Source organism: Drosophila busckii, chromosome 3L, assembly GCF_011750605.1.
Source record: "Drosophila busckii strain San Diego stock center, stock number 13000-0081.31 chromosome 3L, ASM1175060v1, whole genome shotgun sequence".
Lineage (NCBI taxonomy): Eukaryota > Metazoa > Arthropoda > Insecta > Diptera > Drosophilidae > Drosophila > Drosophila busckii.
This window is the reverse complement of record NC_046606.1, coordinates 12,512,972-12,530,254: the sequence shown is the minus strand read 5'-3', so window position 1 is coordinate 12,530,254 and position 17,283 is coordinate 12,512,972. Positions and strand designations below refer to the sequence as shown.

Sequence of the window (17,283 nt, the reverse complement as noted above, 5' to 3'; positions counted from 1 at the left end):
AATCGCTTTTTGTGGGCAGGCAGCCAGGTAAACGGCAGCCGCAGCAACAACAGAACTCAAAACTTTAATCTCTGTGTAATATTTTTTCATAAACTCAGCGCACAGAGCAAATGGGGGAGTCAGGCCAAAAGGGGGCGTGTCACACACACAGAGAGAGAGAGAGAGCCAGCCACATATTTAATGCTAAAAGTTGTTGAAGTGCCAGCGCTGCAACAACTCATTTAAGCCAGCGGGGCCAACGGGGACTGCCAGAGCAACTGGAGCATGCGAAGCACATCCGAGTGCGCCTGCCTCCCAACTGGGGACTTGGGATAGGGCTAGAGGTTAAAGCAGGTCAGGCGGCTGCCACTGCCACTGCTGCTGCTTTAATTCCAATGGCAGCAGCAACTGCTGGGCAATTAAGCTGAGATTAGGCAAATCGAAGCAATTGGAATTGCTAAAAACATTGCCAGCTGCTCCTTCTGCTGTGGGCGTGGCTAGAGACAAAAGTCGTGGCAGCGCCTTTTGTGGCAACTTTGCCAGCTTATGTGTGAATAACATGCGCTCCAGACAATGCCAGCGCACACACTGAGCTTGTGGCAAGCAGCAAGCGTTGCATGTGTGTGTGTTGCATGAAAAATGGCACTTGATAAGACGCAAGCGAGCAGGCGAAGTGCTGGCGGCGCTAACACTGGAGTCATCCTGTCAAGCAGGAAGTGTGAAGCAGTCGCTGGGATAAGCAAGCGCTGCTGATGAGTTTGGGTTTACAGCCCCACGGCGCTGCTATTTGTCTCGCCAACCAACAGCTACAACTTTTCATGCGTTGCATGCCCCACTGCGTATGCATGTGTGTGTGTGTGTGTGTGTGTGTGTTGCATCTTTTTCACGCTGAGTAAATAGCAAAAGGCGCGTGTCGAGTGAGACTTTTTGTGTGAAAGCGGCATGCGGCTTATGCATGTAACCAAGTGCCCCTTGGTTAGTTGCCTCACCCCCGAGTCACAACCAAGTTGCAGCTGCAGTTGTGCAGTTGTTGTGGCTGTGCACTGGCGCTGCAATTTGGCCACAAAACAACAAACAGCAGCTGTCATTTGAGGCTGCCACGCTGATTGCGTCAGCCGCTGTCAATGAGCTGTGCGTGTTCGGAGTTTAATGTAACGCCCAAATTAACCACAAGGCGTAAAGTAAATTGCATTTTATGCCTTGCAAGCAAATTGAACTTTGCGGTTGTCTTATATGCTGCATGCCACGACACACACCTATGCCACACATACTCACACACACGATACACTGTTGACTTGCCAATCAATTTTGCAACACAAGTGCTGTTAGCTCAATCAATTCTGGGCCAGAGCAGAAGCAGCAGCAGCAGTTGTCCTTTTGTGCTGTTATCCTGTCGTGACTGCCGACTGGGCGACTGTCACTGGCAGCGCCAATCAGCGTAAATCAGCGCTGAATTAGCTCATCGATGACACGAAAACGCTGCCGCTTGCTCGACAAGGACTCGCTGCATGCCCGCGCTGCTTTGCTTTTTGCTTTTGTTCGTTGCAAATTAACTTAATGTTGCATTTAGCAGCAGTTGGGGGGAGGATAAGTTTTGCTTGCTTTGCTTCCTGTGCTGGCAAAAGTGTCCTTAAGTGCTGCTAATGCCACTGCACAGGAAGTTGCTGACGAGACACGAACTTGTAGCACAATTAATGGGCGTGGCATTGCACTTTTGCAGCCACTTGGCAACTTTCTAATAGAATGAAAATGGCAAACGGCTTTAAGCAGAAACTTGCAACGTTAGATAACTTGCCACATGCAAACAAACATCAACAGCAATTGAAGTCAAAGTGCGTTCGCTCGTTCTCTCTCTCTCTCTCTTTCTCACTAAACGGATATTATAAATTTGCAATTTCGCATTCTTAGCGCTGCAAGTTATTTTCGTAGCGCCTCTAATGAGTTTGCTCTGGCTCTGGGAAGCTCTTAAAATGAAAATATGTTTGCCTTGTGGCAGCCACTTGAGCACTACCAACAGCTATTGCCACATGCCATATCGCAATACGATGCGCTCGCTTTTGCGCTGCCGTTGCCTTTGCCGTTCGCCTGCTTGGCCCCTTGAGTGGATTTCCATTCTCATTTCTTTGTCGGCGCCTTTTGTTTTACTGCTGCTGCTGCTATTCACATGAAGGTGCTGAGCCGTGCCTCAAAGCCGCCCGAAAAGCTGCGCTGCTCCACTTTAGATTTCTGCATATGCTGATTGCAATTTTCTACACACAAAGTAAGCTTTGTTCTTTAAGTTCAATTTGCGTGCAGCTCTCAAAAGCAAAAACAAAAACAAAAGCGTTGCCAGCTTAATGAGAGCAAAGTGAGTCTGACAAACATTTGCGTTTCGTTTATGCAAGCAAAGTGGTAGCTGTAGCTTAAACAGATCAATATGCAACATATTGTGTGTGTGGAACACTAAAGTTGTGGCTGTTGTGTGCCAAATGAAATGTTGAGTATACGCCATGAGGCACAGCTGAAATTACTGCATAAAATGCGAGCAATGCGAACAAAAATGTCAACGCAACATGCAACAAAAGCAGCCGCAATAACATGCAACTGGTAAATGACATGGCAGGAGGCGTGCCAGTTGACACAGATTTAACACACATACGCACGCACATGTGTGTCTGTGTGTGTGCAAAATTGTGGCCATAAAATAAACGTTGCATACTTTTAGAAGAGCATTGTGCCGCTGGCAGCCGGGTTCAATAGAGTTTGCCTCCTGCCTAAAGTGCAAGCGATTTGGCCCAAATCGATTTTGGATTGGCCATTATGCAACTCATTTGCTGTGCCTGCTGACCCAAATCTCGCTCGTCTAGTGCACGCCTCTAGTGCCTTTGACTTAGGCTTAGCACTTCAGACTAGCGCTAATTTTTGGCACGGCATGGACTTGCCAACATTTATTGCCGCCTAATGGCGCAGAAGCGTCAACACAACAGTCGAACGCCGTTGAAAACTTTAAGTGCCGCTGCTCATTAAAAAGCAGCCCACCCAGAAGGGGTTGCGCCAACGCTAGGCTGGCGGCGGCATCTGTTGCCACTCGAGGCGTGGGGCAAAAGTTGAATTTTAATTTGAATGTGACCAACTTTATGACTTCGCAACGAGTTCAACAAACAGCCCAGGGGAGAGCGCAGTCGCCTCTGTTCCATTCTGTTCAGTTCTGTTCTGTTATGCGCTTGTTATTGCTTGTTTGAGTGCCCCACGGTCGTGTCCAAACAGAGTTCACTGTTCACTAGCAGCTTTTTATATATGAAGAGTATATTGCATATTTTGCAGCTATTTGAATGCAATTCCTGCGTCTCTTCATTTCAATATGACGCTGCTTACTTAAAAAATAAAAACAGCCACTCACTCAACAGCGAATTATGCATGCAAATTGAAGCTGCAGCTTTACTATTTACTAGGAGCTTATAGACAAGTTAACATAGCATTGAGTTAAGAGCAGTCAATGCAGAATTATGAATTGAAAAGAATAAAACCAAAATAAAGTATTTATATTGATCAAAATGTAAACATCCCTAGCCATACAGCTACCCATTACACTATTTGCTGCTCAGTTTCTACCTTATGAGTGTTCACTGTATAGTTGTGAATATAAACAGCATGTGAATAGCGTGTGGCTATTAAATTCAGGCTGTATGCTAAAAGAATGTCAAGAAAATAAAGTGCGCATGCAGAGAGAACAATAAGAAGAACTTGTTTACTTCAGCCTGCTGCCTGGTTACAGCTGGCAAAGGCAAAGGCATCGGCAGCGGCAGCGGCACAGGATAAAGCTGTAGCTTAAGTGAAACTTTCAGGGGAAGTAAAGAAAAGTAAGCAATGGAGGCAAGTAAAATAAAATACAAGCCAGCTGCGCCTGATTATTACAAACTTATTACAGACGTGCCAAGCAAAGTAGAGGCCCAGGATATGCGTATAAGGCTCTGGCACTGGCTATGGCTTTGGCACTGGCTCTGGCTTCGGCTCTGTTGTCCATTAACAATAAGATGCCGTTGGCTGGCAAGCACAATCGAAATGAAATCCTCACGTACACAAAAGTACAAGTCAAAATGAGCACATAACAAGCAAGGACATACGTATATGTGAGCAGCAGACATTTGCCTGTCATATTTCATATGCGTGGCAACAATAACGACAACAACAACAACAATTAAATTGAATGTGCCACGCACTTTGTGCCTGAGCAAGCGACTTGACATTTGTATAAATTTGCAATTGCATTTTATTGAGCAGCAGCCAATCCCATAAAATTTGCATAAACAATGTGTGCGTGAGCGGTTAAGCCAGACAGAAGACAAACAGACAGACATTTATTACTCATACGCAACGTCGCACAAAATCAATAGAACTTTAAGCTGCGCACATTACATTAGCTTTGTGCACTTTCGTTTTAAATATAGACAACAAATTCATTGACACAGTTCGCTGTCTTCTCTTTTTTTTGTATTGCCAGCAGCAGCGCAGCATAAAATCGATGCCCTCAAAAGCCAACGAAATAAACAAAAACAAAACTGCAGTAAATCACTTGCTCTGAGAAGAGTACGTGTCATTTGGGGCTTTATTTACCTTTTTGCTATTTTTAGCAAGGCACAAGAAAAGTTTATGCTTATGACTGGCGATGGCAACTGGGTTGATCTTGCACTTGGCGAAGCATGAATGAAAAATATGCCAATGTATTGGATATGCATGCAACAAAGGCTGCTGCTGCTCCTGATGCTGCTGCCCACTGCGCTTACTTGGCGTTGCCCCTAATCGTTGACACATGATGTTGCACTGACGTTGCGCTGCAAGTGCTTAAAAATAGATTTCGCTGCCAGGACACACACACACACAAAGACACAGACAGCGCCAAGTCCTGACGCTTGGGCACGTAGCGAGCAAGCAGTGAAACGTTCTAATGCCATTTGCAAGTTAAGACTTGCGCTGACGTTGCCTTTTTATTTCTATTTTAAGCTTGCAGACAGACTGGCGACATTTTCGTAGCCGAAAAAACGGCCAAAATGGAAAGTTTTGCATAAACAGCAGGAAGGTAACTAAACGGAAAGCAAAAGCCAATGCAAAAAATAACGTCAGTCGCCAGTTCGCCAGTTGAAGCTAAATCAGGTCAGGGATTTGGAGCTGGTAGCTCTGGTTTGCTGCCAGCTTGGAGCTTACAGCTTGTTTGTGCCCATTTACAGTTGCATTGTTTGCTGGTGCATAGTTTGTCATTTTGTTTAGCGTGGGCGAAATTGCGTATACGCCGCGTGGCTTTCAAAGCGCTTTGTCAGTTGAGCATTAATTTAATTACAGCAATGCGAGCAAAAACAGACTGCAAATTAAACTGAAAAGGCGCAACGAAACGAATGCGCCCACAGTTGCAACAGCCCCCGGCCCCCCCCCCCTCCCCCCCATCATCATTCCCTTCACGGGTGTTGACTATTCGCTTTTGTGTGTCAGTGGAGCAGCTGCGACTAAAGTGTGATGCCAACTTTGGCCAGCAACCGCAAGCTGCATTTTTTAATTGCGCGCACGTGCGGAGCAGTGGTGACAAAAGTGGGCGTGGCATCGACTTGCCACACACACAGAGTCTCTACTTGAACTCATTTGGCGTGCAAATTATGGCCACGCTCGAGTTGATTTTGACAGGCCCAGCTGCAACACACACACACACGAATAGATCCTGCAGCCTTTATAAGTTCTCTGTTAGAGTTGTCTGTGCCGAGCGGCCTGCAGCTGCTGCTGCCACTGGGATTGGCAGCAACTTTCGTAAATTGGCAAGTCAGTTTAGGCGCCCGGACAAGCGCTCCTTGGGCCAATTGTGGGCTGCTGTCTAATTGATATGCAATAAACATGGCCGGGCAGCCAGGCGTATCAATGAAAGCTCTGCATATTGCGCAACTGACAGGTCTGACAGGCTTGTTGTCCCAGCGCTCGCTCCCCAGACACTGTAACTCTACGATAGTTTGCCAAAGCAATTCAATTTCAGAAATAGTATGCTTACAACATTTTGAGCAACATGCCTCAGGTCCGTCCGTCTGGCAGTTTGATTTTCTGTGTGGTATTTAAGCTTAATGCGCTCGATTGTAGCTTTTCTTCTTTTCTTGTTGTTGTTGTTGCTGTTGGCGCAATTGAGTGAATGGCAGAAATGTTTATTGCATATACGCAATGTTTACATTGCATATTCAATTGACTGAGCAAAAGTGCTATAAGCAGTTAGTTAAACAATGCACTTACCTAATGCGCCATGCAGTGCTCAATGCTCGGTTTTGTTGTTTTATTTATCACGCCTACGCTTAGTAGTAGCGCATTGCTTTGTTTGTTTGCTTGTTGTCGTTGTCACAAATTGTTGATTTGCTTTCAATTTCGGGTGAAGCTAATTTAAACACAAAACATATTTGTTATAGATACACCAATACACTCACGCATACACACACACACGCGTAGATGTAAACACAGATAGCGAAAATTGCGTTGCCTAGTTGTGCACTTTATGTTGCGGCAATTTGTCGTTGCTGCTTTTGTGATTGTCACTTAAATATGCACAATTTATTTGCAAAATGTATACATTGCCGCTGGCAGCATAAATGATAAGTGCACACACACACACACACACACGCACACAAATTCAATATTTATTATAATTTTAATGCATTTATTTTTGGTATTGGCTGCACCAGGCAAGGCTATAAATTTCTTTGGCTTTATAATGCAATAGGCGTTATCAATATGCATGCCAATACAGTAAACACTCGCTAACTACTAATTCGAATTGGCATTTAAATTAAGTGTCACATTTGATTTATTCCATATGGTTTGTTTTTAATTAAACTCTAAACCAAAACAACTGACTGGGATCGCTAGCGATGGGACTTAACTCGATATTTGCGATCAGTTCTGTACTTTAACATAAAATGTAAAACTCGTTACATATTCTGTAAGAATACATAACAGCGTAACTTCTTTCAAATAAAATGTACGCGACGCTACTTTTTAATTAATTAAAACTTATAATGATTAATATTTATTATTTCTATAAGTACTTGCTTTAAAAGCTTACAGCTTATTTCGTTTTTTATTGGCATACAAATTTATGTTGCTTAAAATTGACAAAATAAATTAAAATTTGTAAGCTTGTTTAAGCGCTTTCATTTTAGAAAGTTTAAGCCATAAATACATATAGTTATCTTTAAGACAGCCATCCATAAATATGAAACTTTTGCCAACTAAAATTGCCTCTCAAACCAAGCACTGAACTTTAAACATTTTTTATGTACTACGTCCCTGTTCCAAACTAACGCGCATCATACACGTAAAAATAATTTAAAATGACATTCCACACTTCCGCATAAAATTGCAGTAGTTACTACGATTAAATTGCACTTCCAATTAAAGCGTTAATATTCTTACGCACACGAGTAATGTGCAAAAATTTATTGTGAGCGTCTGTGCGTAAAATTCCAGTTAAATATTAAAAAAATTTTGCTGCAGTGCTTTATTAAATATTTATGGCGTTTATTTTAATAATAACAAAAAAGTATGCAAGCTCTTTTAAATAATATTCATGGGAGGGGGGCATATTAATTTAAAAATAACACGCTTGAGCTGCCGTTGAATAACTGAATATGCGCTGCATAAATAAGAAAATTGCCAGCATTAGCAATTTATTTATATCGCACGGCTCTTTGTGCTTGTAAAGCATTTTACTATTTACTCAATTTAAAATAATTAAAATGCTATATAGGCAACAGCAGTGCTTAAACTACTGCGAACCTTTTGCCACCGCAAATATGGCGAACGGAAATAAAAATACGAAAAAGGTCTGTGTAGGCGCTAAGCAAGATTTATGGGGCCCATTGGGGCGTGGCAGCGTTGCTTGAGTATTTGTTTTATGTGGAATTGTTTGCGCTTTTGCCAGTTTCTCTGTGGCTACGCATTTGAATAATTTAAAGTATTTTGTGTCTTTTAGGCAATTTGGCTAATGGTCTGGCCAGCAAGGCCCAAACGCACTTCAAAGGGTTGCGGCACACATAAATAACATTGCTGTCCAAAAAGCTGTGCGGCACATTAAGTTTTGCCGATAACACGATAAAAGGTTCAACTGATAATGCGTATACGCAATGTGTAGCCAGAAAGGAAGAAACTTAAAGCTGCCTGCAATTGTAAAGCAGTTCAAGGACTCGCTGCTGTGCGCGCAACCCAATTACGCAAACAGGCCATAGCCAAAATGCAACTGCAACTGCAAGCGTAACCTTTAACCCTAAAAAAAAGCATGCTAGTTGACCTAGAAAAGCAAAACTATAAAAAAAAAACCGAAAGAAATGACAGCATATGCTGAGTTTGTTGTGAAAGTTGGCGTGCCGTGAATTCTTGCTTATGCTCAGCCAAAAGATAAACACAAGCTAACACGGCAATGCGGGGACAGCCGCAGCGACTGAACTGACTGAACTGCTGACTGGCTGACGAACTGAGTGACTGACTAACTGAGTGAGTGAGTACATAACCACAGCCAACGTTTGTGTCTAGCACATTTTGTTGCAAAGCGTTCAAGGACATTCAGCTTGCACTGCTCTGTATGTGTGTGTGTGTGTGTGTGTGTATATAAGTCACGAGTATCGTCTCGCTGCGCCTGCAGGTTATGCAACACATTTGTGTGTGCCTTGCCACATGTTACGTGCTCATTCAGTTGCCAATTGTTGTTGTTGTTGTTGTTGTTGTTCTTGTTCAGCTTGCTGCTAAATTGCCAAAGCTAATTTTGTAAATCTAACACTTCAATACACATAGACGCACAAGCATACAGTTATACTCACACGCACACGCACACTCACAAATTAATGACGTCAAAAAATTGTGCGCTTGCTCTCGCTCTCACTCTCAGCTCGTTTCAGTCAGCTTCACGTTACGTTTTATCTGAGCAGCTGTAGCTGTATAACTGTATTTGTATTTGTATGCGTGTGCCTGTGGCTGTGTGTGTGTGTATCTGTATTTGTGTGCGTGCTGCTGCTTTCACTTTCGCTTTTCATTGATTTTTAAGCGCGCTACAAAAAATGTTTGAACACAATGCGCTGGCAATTTACTCACAATTTAATGCACTTAACTTCACAGCTTAACTAAAACATTAATTCACACACACACACACGCTTACACACCGATGTGCTTGTAATACTTTTCGCTTCACTGCCGCATTAACTGTCACGTTACGTTGCTTGCGTCCGTTGCTTGCCCCACAACGTTGTACTGCGCTCGCTGCCAAAACTAAACTGAAGCTGAAACTGCGAGCTCGCAACTGTGCCAGAGCATGTGACTGTGAGGCGCTGTTAAGAACAACAGCAATTGCTTTTGCTGTTGCCTTTGCTTTTGCCTTTGCGTTTGGCCTGACTGTGTCTGAAATACTGGTAACAGTTTGACAACAGTTGGCCAACACGTTGGCGGCGCAGGCGCATTTGCTTTATGCCAATCACACACTGTTGCTGCTGCTGCTGCAGCACATTGAGATTTGTTTACATTCTGTTGCTGCTGCGTTGTATTTTTAGCTGGCTATAAATAAAATTACGCATACGCCACGTGCTTAGTATTTATATACAATTTAAGCTTTAATACAATGTAATTTGTTTATTTTTAGGCTCTTTACAATTTTGCAAGCTGGCAACTATGATTGTCATAGACACAGAGCATATCCTTGAGCAATAAAAACACACACACACACACACAAATGTAGACGGCTTATCAATAACAATTTACACGCTGATTGCTTTCTCTCAGTCTCATGTTTGTCTTTTGCTTTTTGGTTTCACATTTCAGTTGAGCAGAGAGAAAAGTTCAACGAGCCAAAGCCAAATGTCAGGCACCAACTGCCAGTTGTCGAATTGGCTTGCAGCGCTTTTTGGAATTTAATAATGAAAATAGCCCGAGCATAGCTTTTCAGCACTTGGCCAACAATTTTTGCAATTTTGCCATTTTTTGTGACAGGCAGTTGATAGAATTTCTACAAAATGAAATTGAAAGCGCAGCTGCCAATTGGCAAACAGCAAATAACAATCAGCAATAACAAGCGAGCGAGTGTAGAAATAAATCATTTGTTTCCAAACAATTGCAAATAACCAATTAAAAGTTTCTGATGTGTGGATAATTTAATTCCATTAACAACTTTCAGTGCGCCATCGATTAAATACAACTCGCGACTAACGACATTCAAGTTGCGTAATGTCTGCTTGCCTAGGCGGGGTGGGCTGTGGGTGGGGGGGCGGTAACGCATAAACAACTGCGTCACTTTGCTTTATTATAGTTTCGCTCTTGTGGGTGTGGCACAACTGACGTTTGATTTTTATCAACTCACAGCAAATGATGGATGGACAGCCAAAGCAAAGTTCACAGAGCAAAATAAATTTGATGTGCCAGACATTAAAGTGAATTTGCTATTTGCAGTTAGTTCGAAATGGTTTTAATACGCAGCCAAATGCTTGGCAAATTCTATGATTTGTTCGCTTTTTAATCCGAGCTGAAAGCAAATGCAATGCAATGCGGCAATGAATTTAATTCCTTTTGCAATAGTTTAAGTTTCAAAGGCACAAACTCTTGCTAACGATTTGCCACATGGGCCCTTGGGAGGACTCTGTCTGGATTATGCCTGTCCTGAACACAGAGAGTAGCTTTCATCATTTCTATTTTAGCCTATTATAAACTTGGGGATTGAAATAAAATATTAAATTCAATATACTAAGTATGGCTGCTCTTTATTTATTTTTTCCTTGACTCTCCATTAAATTAAAGCAACAAACAAACAGCGCACACAAGTCAAGTTTGCTTAAAGTTTTTTGCTACTCCAGATGTTCTTAAAGCTAAACTCACATCAAACGACATGGCGTGGCGTCTTATCATAACAGCTGTGGCAACGCCTAGGGGCAGCGCTATCTATTGTTGCAAGTTGCCAGTTGCTAGTTGATAGCAAGGACGGCAACGAGGAGAGAAGTTTGCCAAGTTGCTCATTAGACGCGACATGAGTGGAAATTGTTGAAGCGCTTTTGTCTGTTCGCACTCGAATTTATTAGCGCCTTTGATAAAACACACACACACACACATAGACACAGGCGCACACCCTCGCTCATACTCTAGGCTTGTTTGTATGCTGGGCGTACTTACACTTAATTGAATCCTGCGGGCAAAACTCTGCGCCGAAGGCATGCGGCATGCCAAAGCGTTTAGAGGACACCCGCAATTCGTAACTCGCAAGTTTGCTGCCTTAACGGCTTTGTTGTTGCAGCGACTGCTACTGCTGCTGCTACTGTTGCTCCCTCACATTCCACATCCTGCTGAGCGCGACTGTAATTCAATTAGCAAGTTCAGCGCCAAAGCAGCAAATGGCTCGTTAAACACGCTGCTCTCTCTCTCTCGCTCGCTCACACTCCCTCTCTCTCTCTCACACTGTCTATGCGCTGCGCTTAATGCCACTTCACTTGCTTTAGCTTCATTTTTAAAACATGTTTTATTAGATTCTGCGCTAGCTTGTTTTTTATTAATTTCTTTGCCTCAGCTGCTGCCATTTTATGCAAACGGAAGTTCACTCACACACACACACAGACAGATAGAGCCAGAGCTCTAACTTCCATTGTGTGTAATGAGCTACAAATTACCAAAACTCCAAAGCTCTTTGTGTTTGCTTTGGCATGAACTAATCCTGGCGAATCTTTTGCACTTGAGCACGCAGCTCATGTGGCCACTGACCACTGAACCAATGACTACATGTGCTGGCGGCATAATTACGAGCGCACACCCCTCACCCCGCACGCTAGCAACATTTTCTGCGCGGGTCAGCAAAGGATTAAGCTCATTAAACGCAATAAAATAAAAGGAACATTGCAAATTATACGCTTTGCTAGCTGCTTGACTAGGGGCTGGGGCAGCGTCAGGTGTAGCTCAAAGGCAAACAGTTTGTATTAAGTATACGCATGCTAACCAATTAGAGTTTAAATTGAAATCCAAACTTAAGTGGAAATTCAACTAGCAAGAGTGGCTGTTTTATATTAATAAATAATTGTAAAGCTAGCAGCAAATTAAAAACGTTAATGGAGTAAGTGGTAGTGCACCCTAGTTGTCTATTAAGTATACGCTTAGTAGCCAAAGTCGCTTACCAAATTGAAAAGTAATCAAAAGCAAATTTCAATTTTCATTTCAAGCTACACGTTTTTTGAATTTGCACTAATACGCGAATCACAGCAGCTGCTGCTGCTGCATACTTTTCTCTTATCTTCGCTCTATCTCTGGCTTGCAACTTCCACTCTATATGCTAACCATAATCGCCTTTCCTTTGCCACGTTGCAATATGTTTGCCGTTCGCTTTTAGTTCTTTGATTTTGCCAATTCCCGATCTTTGGCCCTGCAGGCCATATATATTACGCGCTGTTACTTTCGATTTGTTGTTGTTGTTGCTTCCTTTTTGTTTGCAGCTGCAGCAACAAAAGTCCATTATCCTGGCTGGCCTTATCGCTAATCAATTTCAGTGGCTGCGCTGCGAGTTTAACGCGCGTCCACAAAAATAAAAAAGAAGAAAAATGCGCTTTTTTGTGCAGCTATTTGGCTGGCGGCGCACAAAAGCGTCAGCAGCAACAGCAACAACAACAACTGTTGTTAGTTTTGAAATATGCACACACACACAAATACAGAGAGAGAGAGAGAGAGAGAGAGACATGTGAGAGGCCAAACAATGGCTGTTGAAGTGACGTTTGTTGCTGTTGCAGTTGCAAGTTATTTGATGCGAGTTTTGTAAGCGAATTTCGCAGCGCAATTTCAGTCACCCAACAAATAATTCAATTTCAGTGCGCAAGCAATTTTCTTTGCTGCAACCATTTCTATTTTTTATTTGTGTGTGCGGCGTATTGTTGCTGTCAATGCAGCTACAGTGGCAGTTGCAGTTGCAGTTGCAGTTGTTGTTGCTGCCACTCACTCACTTACATAGTTGTCGAGTTGTTAAAAACTTTTTGCTATTCACATTCGCAATTGGCTTCAAATTGGCTGCTCGTCGAATTAGTTGAGTTATAGTCGACGTTGCGCCCCAACCCCAGCAACCAATTACTCTATTTATAGATAACTTGGCTGTTATCTAAGGCAAAGTGAAATTGTTGCTGCCTGGCGGCTTTCACTTTTCAATTAACGCTTGTGGTCGACGCTGCGGCCTTTATGTAAGCCAAAAAGCTAGCAAACTGCAGCCGCAGCTTGGCCATTTGAAATTCGTGTAGCTTTTTTTTTTGTTTTTTGAACTCAATATTAGTTTTGCTTGTGGTTTTAGTTTTTGGCTTTCTATGTGGGTCACTGCAGCGCTGCTTGCCAAACAAGCCACGTGACTGTCTTTCTCGTCTCTCGGCAACAATTGCGCCACACAATGTGGGCCGAGTGTGTCGATTAGCCAAATTGAAAATGACAGGCGCTGTTTTGGTTGCTAGCGTACAAAAACTGCCCACAAAGTGGAGCAGCAGCGGCTTATGCAAGCTAAAGATGCCGCCACTCTTAACTGGGTCAACTCAACTGCCAAACAAACAGCGCAGCAGAAGCTGCAGCTGAAGCATATAAATATATACGTGGGCATATAATGCTTAAATCTATTTTTCAATTGCCGTACCACTTGACGTATGAGTAATTTTTTTTGCCACGCTAAGCGGCTTAAGCGGCTGCCATCGTACGCCGATATGCGATTTATTTTGGTTAACTGCACATCCAATAAACTGTGAGCACCGACTGCCGTAGCACTAAAGTGGGCGTGGCAGTGGGCGGTGGCATGTGTAAATATTGAGTTTTGAAAATCGAAATCGTCAAATGTTCATAAAAGTTCAATGAAAACCGTTCAACGCTGCAAATATTTGGACCAACTAACAGATAGTCAATGTACAGTCTGTGTGGGGTTGGGGTTGGGGTTGGGGGAGGTTATTCGCCGTGCTGAACAGCTTGTTCAGCTGGGACTACAGTTTGGTTGCTGCTGGTGCTGAAAAATCACAGCGTATAAATAATGAAAGACGATTTAATTTTGAACAGCTGCAATTTGTGTGTTGCTGTTGCAGACTCGTGGCCAGCGTGCCACATTGACTTTATATAGCTGTAAAGTTGTTAGCAAAAAGGTTACACTTCATTAGAAAGCAGTTGAACGTAACAATTTGAGTTGTGTTAAGTCGCTTTAAGTTTTGACAGTTTTAACGTTATGTAAACTATTTTTAATTTGTGCAATAATAAACTTTTTGAAATAAACTCTGAGCTGCTGTCTGCGCGTAGTTCATTTTTATAGCAATTATGAACATCAGTCAGCACTATGCGCTATGGATTTGCTTTCTTTGTCTGGCAGTTTGCAAATATTTCAGAAGTTATTAGTTTGCTTTCGTGCCTTGCCTTACGCCAACTGCAATTCGATTCCATCGACTGTTACGCTGCCAAGTTAAAATACATTTATTTTTTATTTATGTACATAATTGCTGGCTATGCCATTGAATTTGATATTTAAGCAGCTTAAGTGCGTAAATTAGAATTTTGTCAGTTAGAGTATTGAAGCTGCCATACAGCTTAGTTCAAAATTGCGTTTGTTGCTTTTGCTTGCTGCTCTCTATATTTTCGTTTTGTGCAATTTTTCACAATTTTTGCTCTGCACTCTGCTGAGCTTTGTGTGTTTACTGCTTCCTCAGCGCCTGGCAAACATTTTTATTGCCAAGCTAAGAGCTTATGGCTATTGTTGGCTGCACATAAAACGAAGTATGGCTTTTAATTAATGCTCATAATGCTGTTGCTGTTGCTGTTGCTCTTGCTGTTGATTGAAACGCGCGGCAACACTTTAAATGCTACCAATTGCACATCGTTGCCATAATTGCGCCATAAAACTTGATCAAAAACTTTCAGCTGATTAATTTTAAGGCAACAGCAACAGCAATACTAGCTGCGGAATATTTTGCATTTGCGAGCTGCAAACTTTTGAACAGGACAAGCAGTTAAACTTACACCAAAGTTGACATTCATTAAAGCAAAAGTTGTGCAGCAGCAGCAGCAGCAACAACAATGACAAAGCTGAGACAAAGGCTGGCTGGGCTAATGCATCCTGCTGCTGCTGCTGTTGCTGCTGCTTCTTCTGCAACAGGCGCTGAATTAGCAGACAAGCCAAAGCGGAAGCTGCATCAGTTGCTAGCTGTTGCTCACTTTTTGCTCTTGTGCATTGTCGCCTCGTCAAAAACTCTTATCCACTCATTTTTTTCTTGTTGCTTTTTTGTCACTTGCACTTGTGTGTGTGCGTGTGTGTGTGTGTGTTAATTAAATTTACCATGCACAAAGCCAGCTAAGCGCTTGTTCTAGCCGGACCTCCCATTGAGTAATGCACCCAAAACGTTTTCGTTTTGCAATTTTCACTTTAATTGCAAACCCAATGCCGACCATGTGTGCAAATGAAAATGTTTACCACACACACACACACACACTCATATATATAAATTGTTTTTAGCGCCAAGATATTTGTCGAAGCCAAGCCAAGTTTTATTTTTAGACTTGTTTTTTATGGGCTAACAAAATGTTGGTTGGCTGCTGCTTTGTTATGGTTTTAATTAAGTTTTTAACTGGCGCCGGACCAAAAACTACACCACACAACTAAACGACGCAGCAGCAGGAGCAGCCAGCAGTTAGACCCAGCCATTGCCATTGGCTACTGCTTTAATAATTTACATGAATGTCTGCTGGTCCTGGAGGCAGCTTTCAGTTTCGCGTGCTGCGACTTGCTGCTGCTGCTGGCTGTTGCAGCGACGGTAAAATTGATTAATGCGGCTTCTAAATGGCGCCAGAGCGGTCCAGCTGCAACAGCGGACAATGTGACAGCGCGCAACTGCAACATGCGCCACAAATTGTTGCAGCAAACTGTCTTAAGCATCGCGCTCGCGCTCTCACTCGCTTTGCTGCTCGGTTAATAGCTTACAAAATAATTAACAGCATTGCGAACATTTTTGTCGTGCTGCCATGAAAAATGATTTTCCATTGTCTGACTTAAATGGTGAAACTCATAAATTTTGTCTCGTCGCCTCGTTCAAATTTCATTATGCGAAAGTGAGTTGGGTTAATGTGCTTGTGGCAACGCAACGAGCATAAAACATAAATGTAAACAAAGTTTTGCGGCCATAGCAGACTGTTGAATGCGCTGCAGAGCAAACAAATATTATTTGCAATTCATAAATTTGTAAGCAATTACTTAACAAGTTAATAACAATTATGGCAGCAATTAGTGCGCATTTGGGCCAGCTTAGGCGCCCAACTCAATTCAATTCAATGCAATTAAATTATTAAGCTCTAATCTGCTCGGAATGTTTACAAAATGAAACCAACAAACGTTCAACCCTTTAGCCAACTTTTGTGCGCCCCTATGTGTGTGCGTGTGTGTGTATATGTGTGTGTGGTGCTTTCCATTTCAGTGTGCCTGCTTGTCATAATTCAAAGCAAAGCGTCTGTGTGTCTGCCGTCGACTAAGGCCAATGCCAGCTCAACAATATAATAGCAACTGGCAGCCATTTTGTAATACGAAGCGTATACGCAATTCTTTCAACAATTGCACAGCATACAATTTGCAATTTGTGCTCTAAATCAACAAAGCTGTCAAACGTGCATAAATTGCGTAGAGAAAGCGAACAAAACGCTCAAGCGACATTTGTTTAGTTTTCATTTCAAGCTGCGCACAGTGGCTCAAAGGTAACGAAGGCAACAGTGGGTGGCTTGGCCCTTGACATGCCATCTTCAATTTCACTTGAAGTCCACATTCAATTGAAGTATTACAAGCTGCGCTTTGCTTTGAACTTGCATTTTATTTACTGAGCGTAATTCACTTTAATTTAAACATAGCATTAATTAATGCCACCAAATCATTTTCAAAAGCAGCGCTGCTGCTGATTAAGCTCCGCAGCGCTTCTTGCGCTTGGGCGCACAGGCGCGTTTCTTGGGCTTACACGAACGCTTTTTGGGCTTGGCCCGACAGCTCGGCATCTTCTTCTTGCAGCTGCTAACCTTGCGCTTGGACCTGCAGCTGGGCTGGGGCCTGCAGCTGGGCTTGGACTTGACTCTGCAGCTGGGCTTGGCTCTAGGTTTGGCCCTGCAGGCGGGCTGCGATTTCTTCTTCTGATCGCAGTTGTTTATAAATGCCTCCATTGGATTGCACTCGGTGCAGCAGACCAGATGCTCGTTCAATTTGTCCATGAAGCTGTAAACCAGCAGCGGCGCGCCTTTGTTTAACTCAGCAGAGTTCATATCGATGTCCATCGCACTCATTTTTAAATGTACAAATTTTAAAAATACTATTTACAC

General features: G+C 42.8%; 1 protein-coding gene across 1 annotated transcript in view; it reads right to left on the bottom strand.

Annotated features, from left to right (window-relative positions):
* Positions 1–15,865, bottom strand: part of LOC108597923 — a 37,167-nt gene extending 21,302 nt beyond the window's left edge. The window contains 1 exon segment of the mRNA XM_033293528.1: positions 15,664–15,865. Coding sequence (XP_033149419.1) covers positions 15,664–15,865 — 202 coding nt within the window.
* Between the last annotated feature and the right edge of the window lie 1,418 nt (positions 15,866–17,283).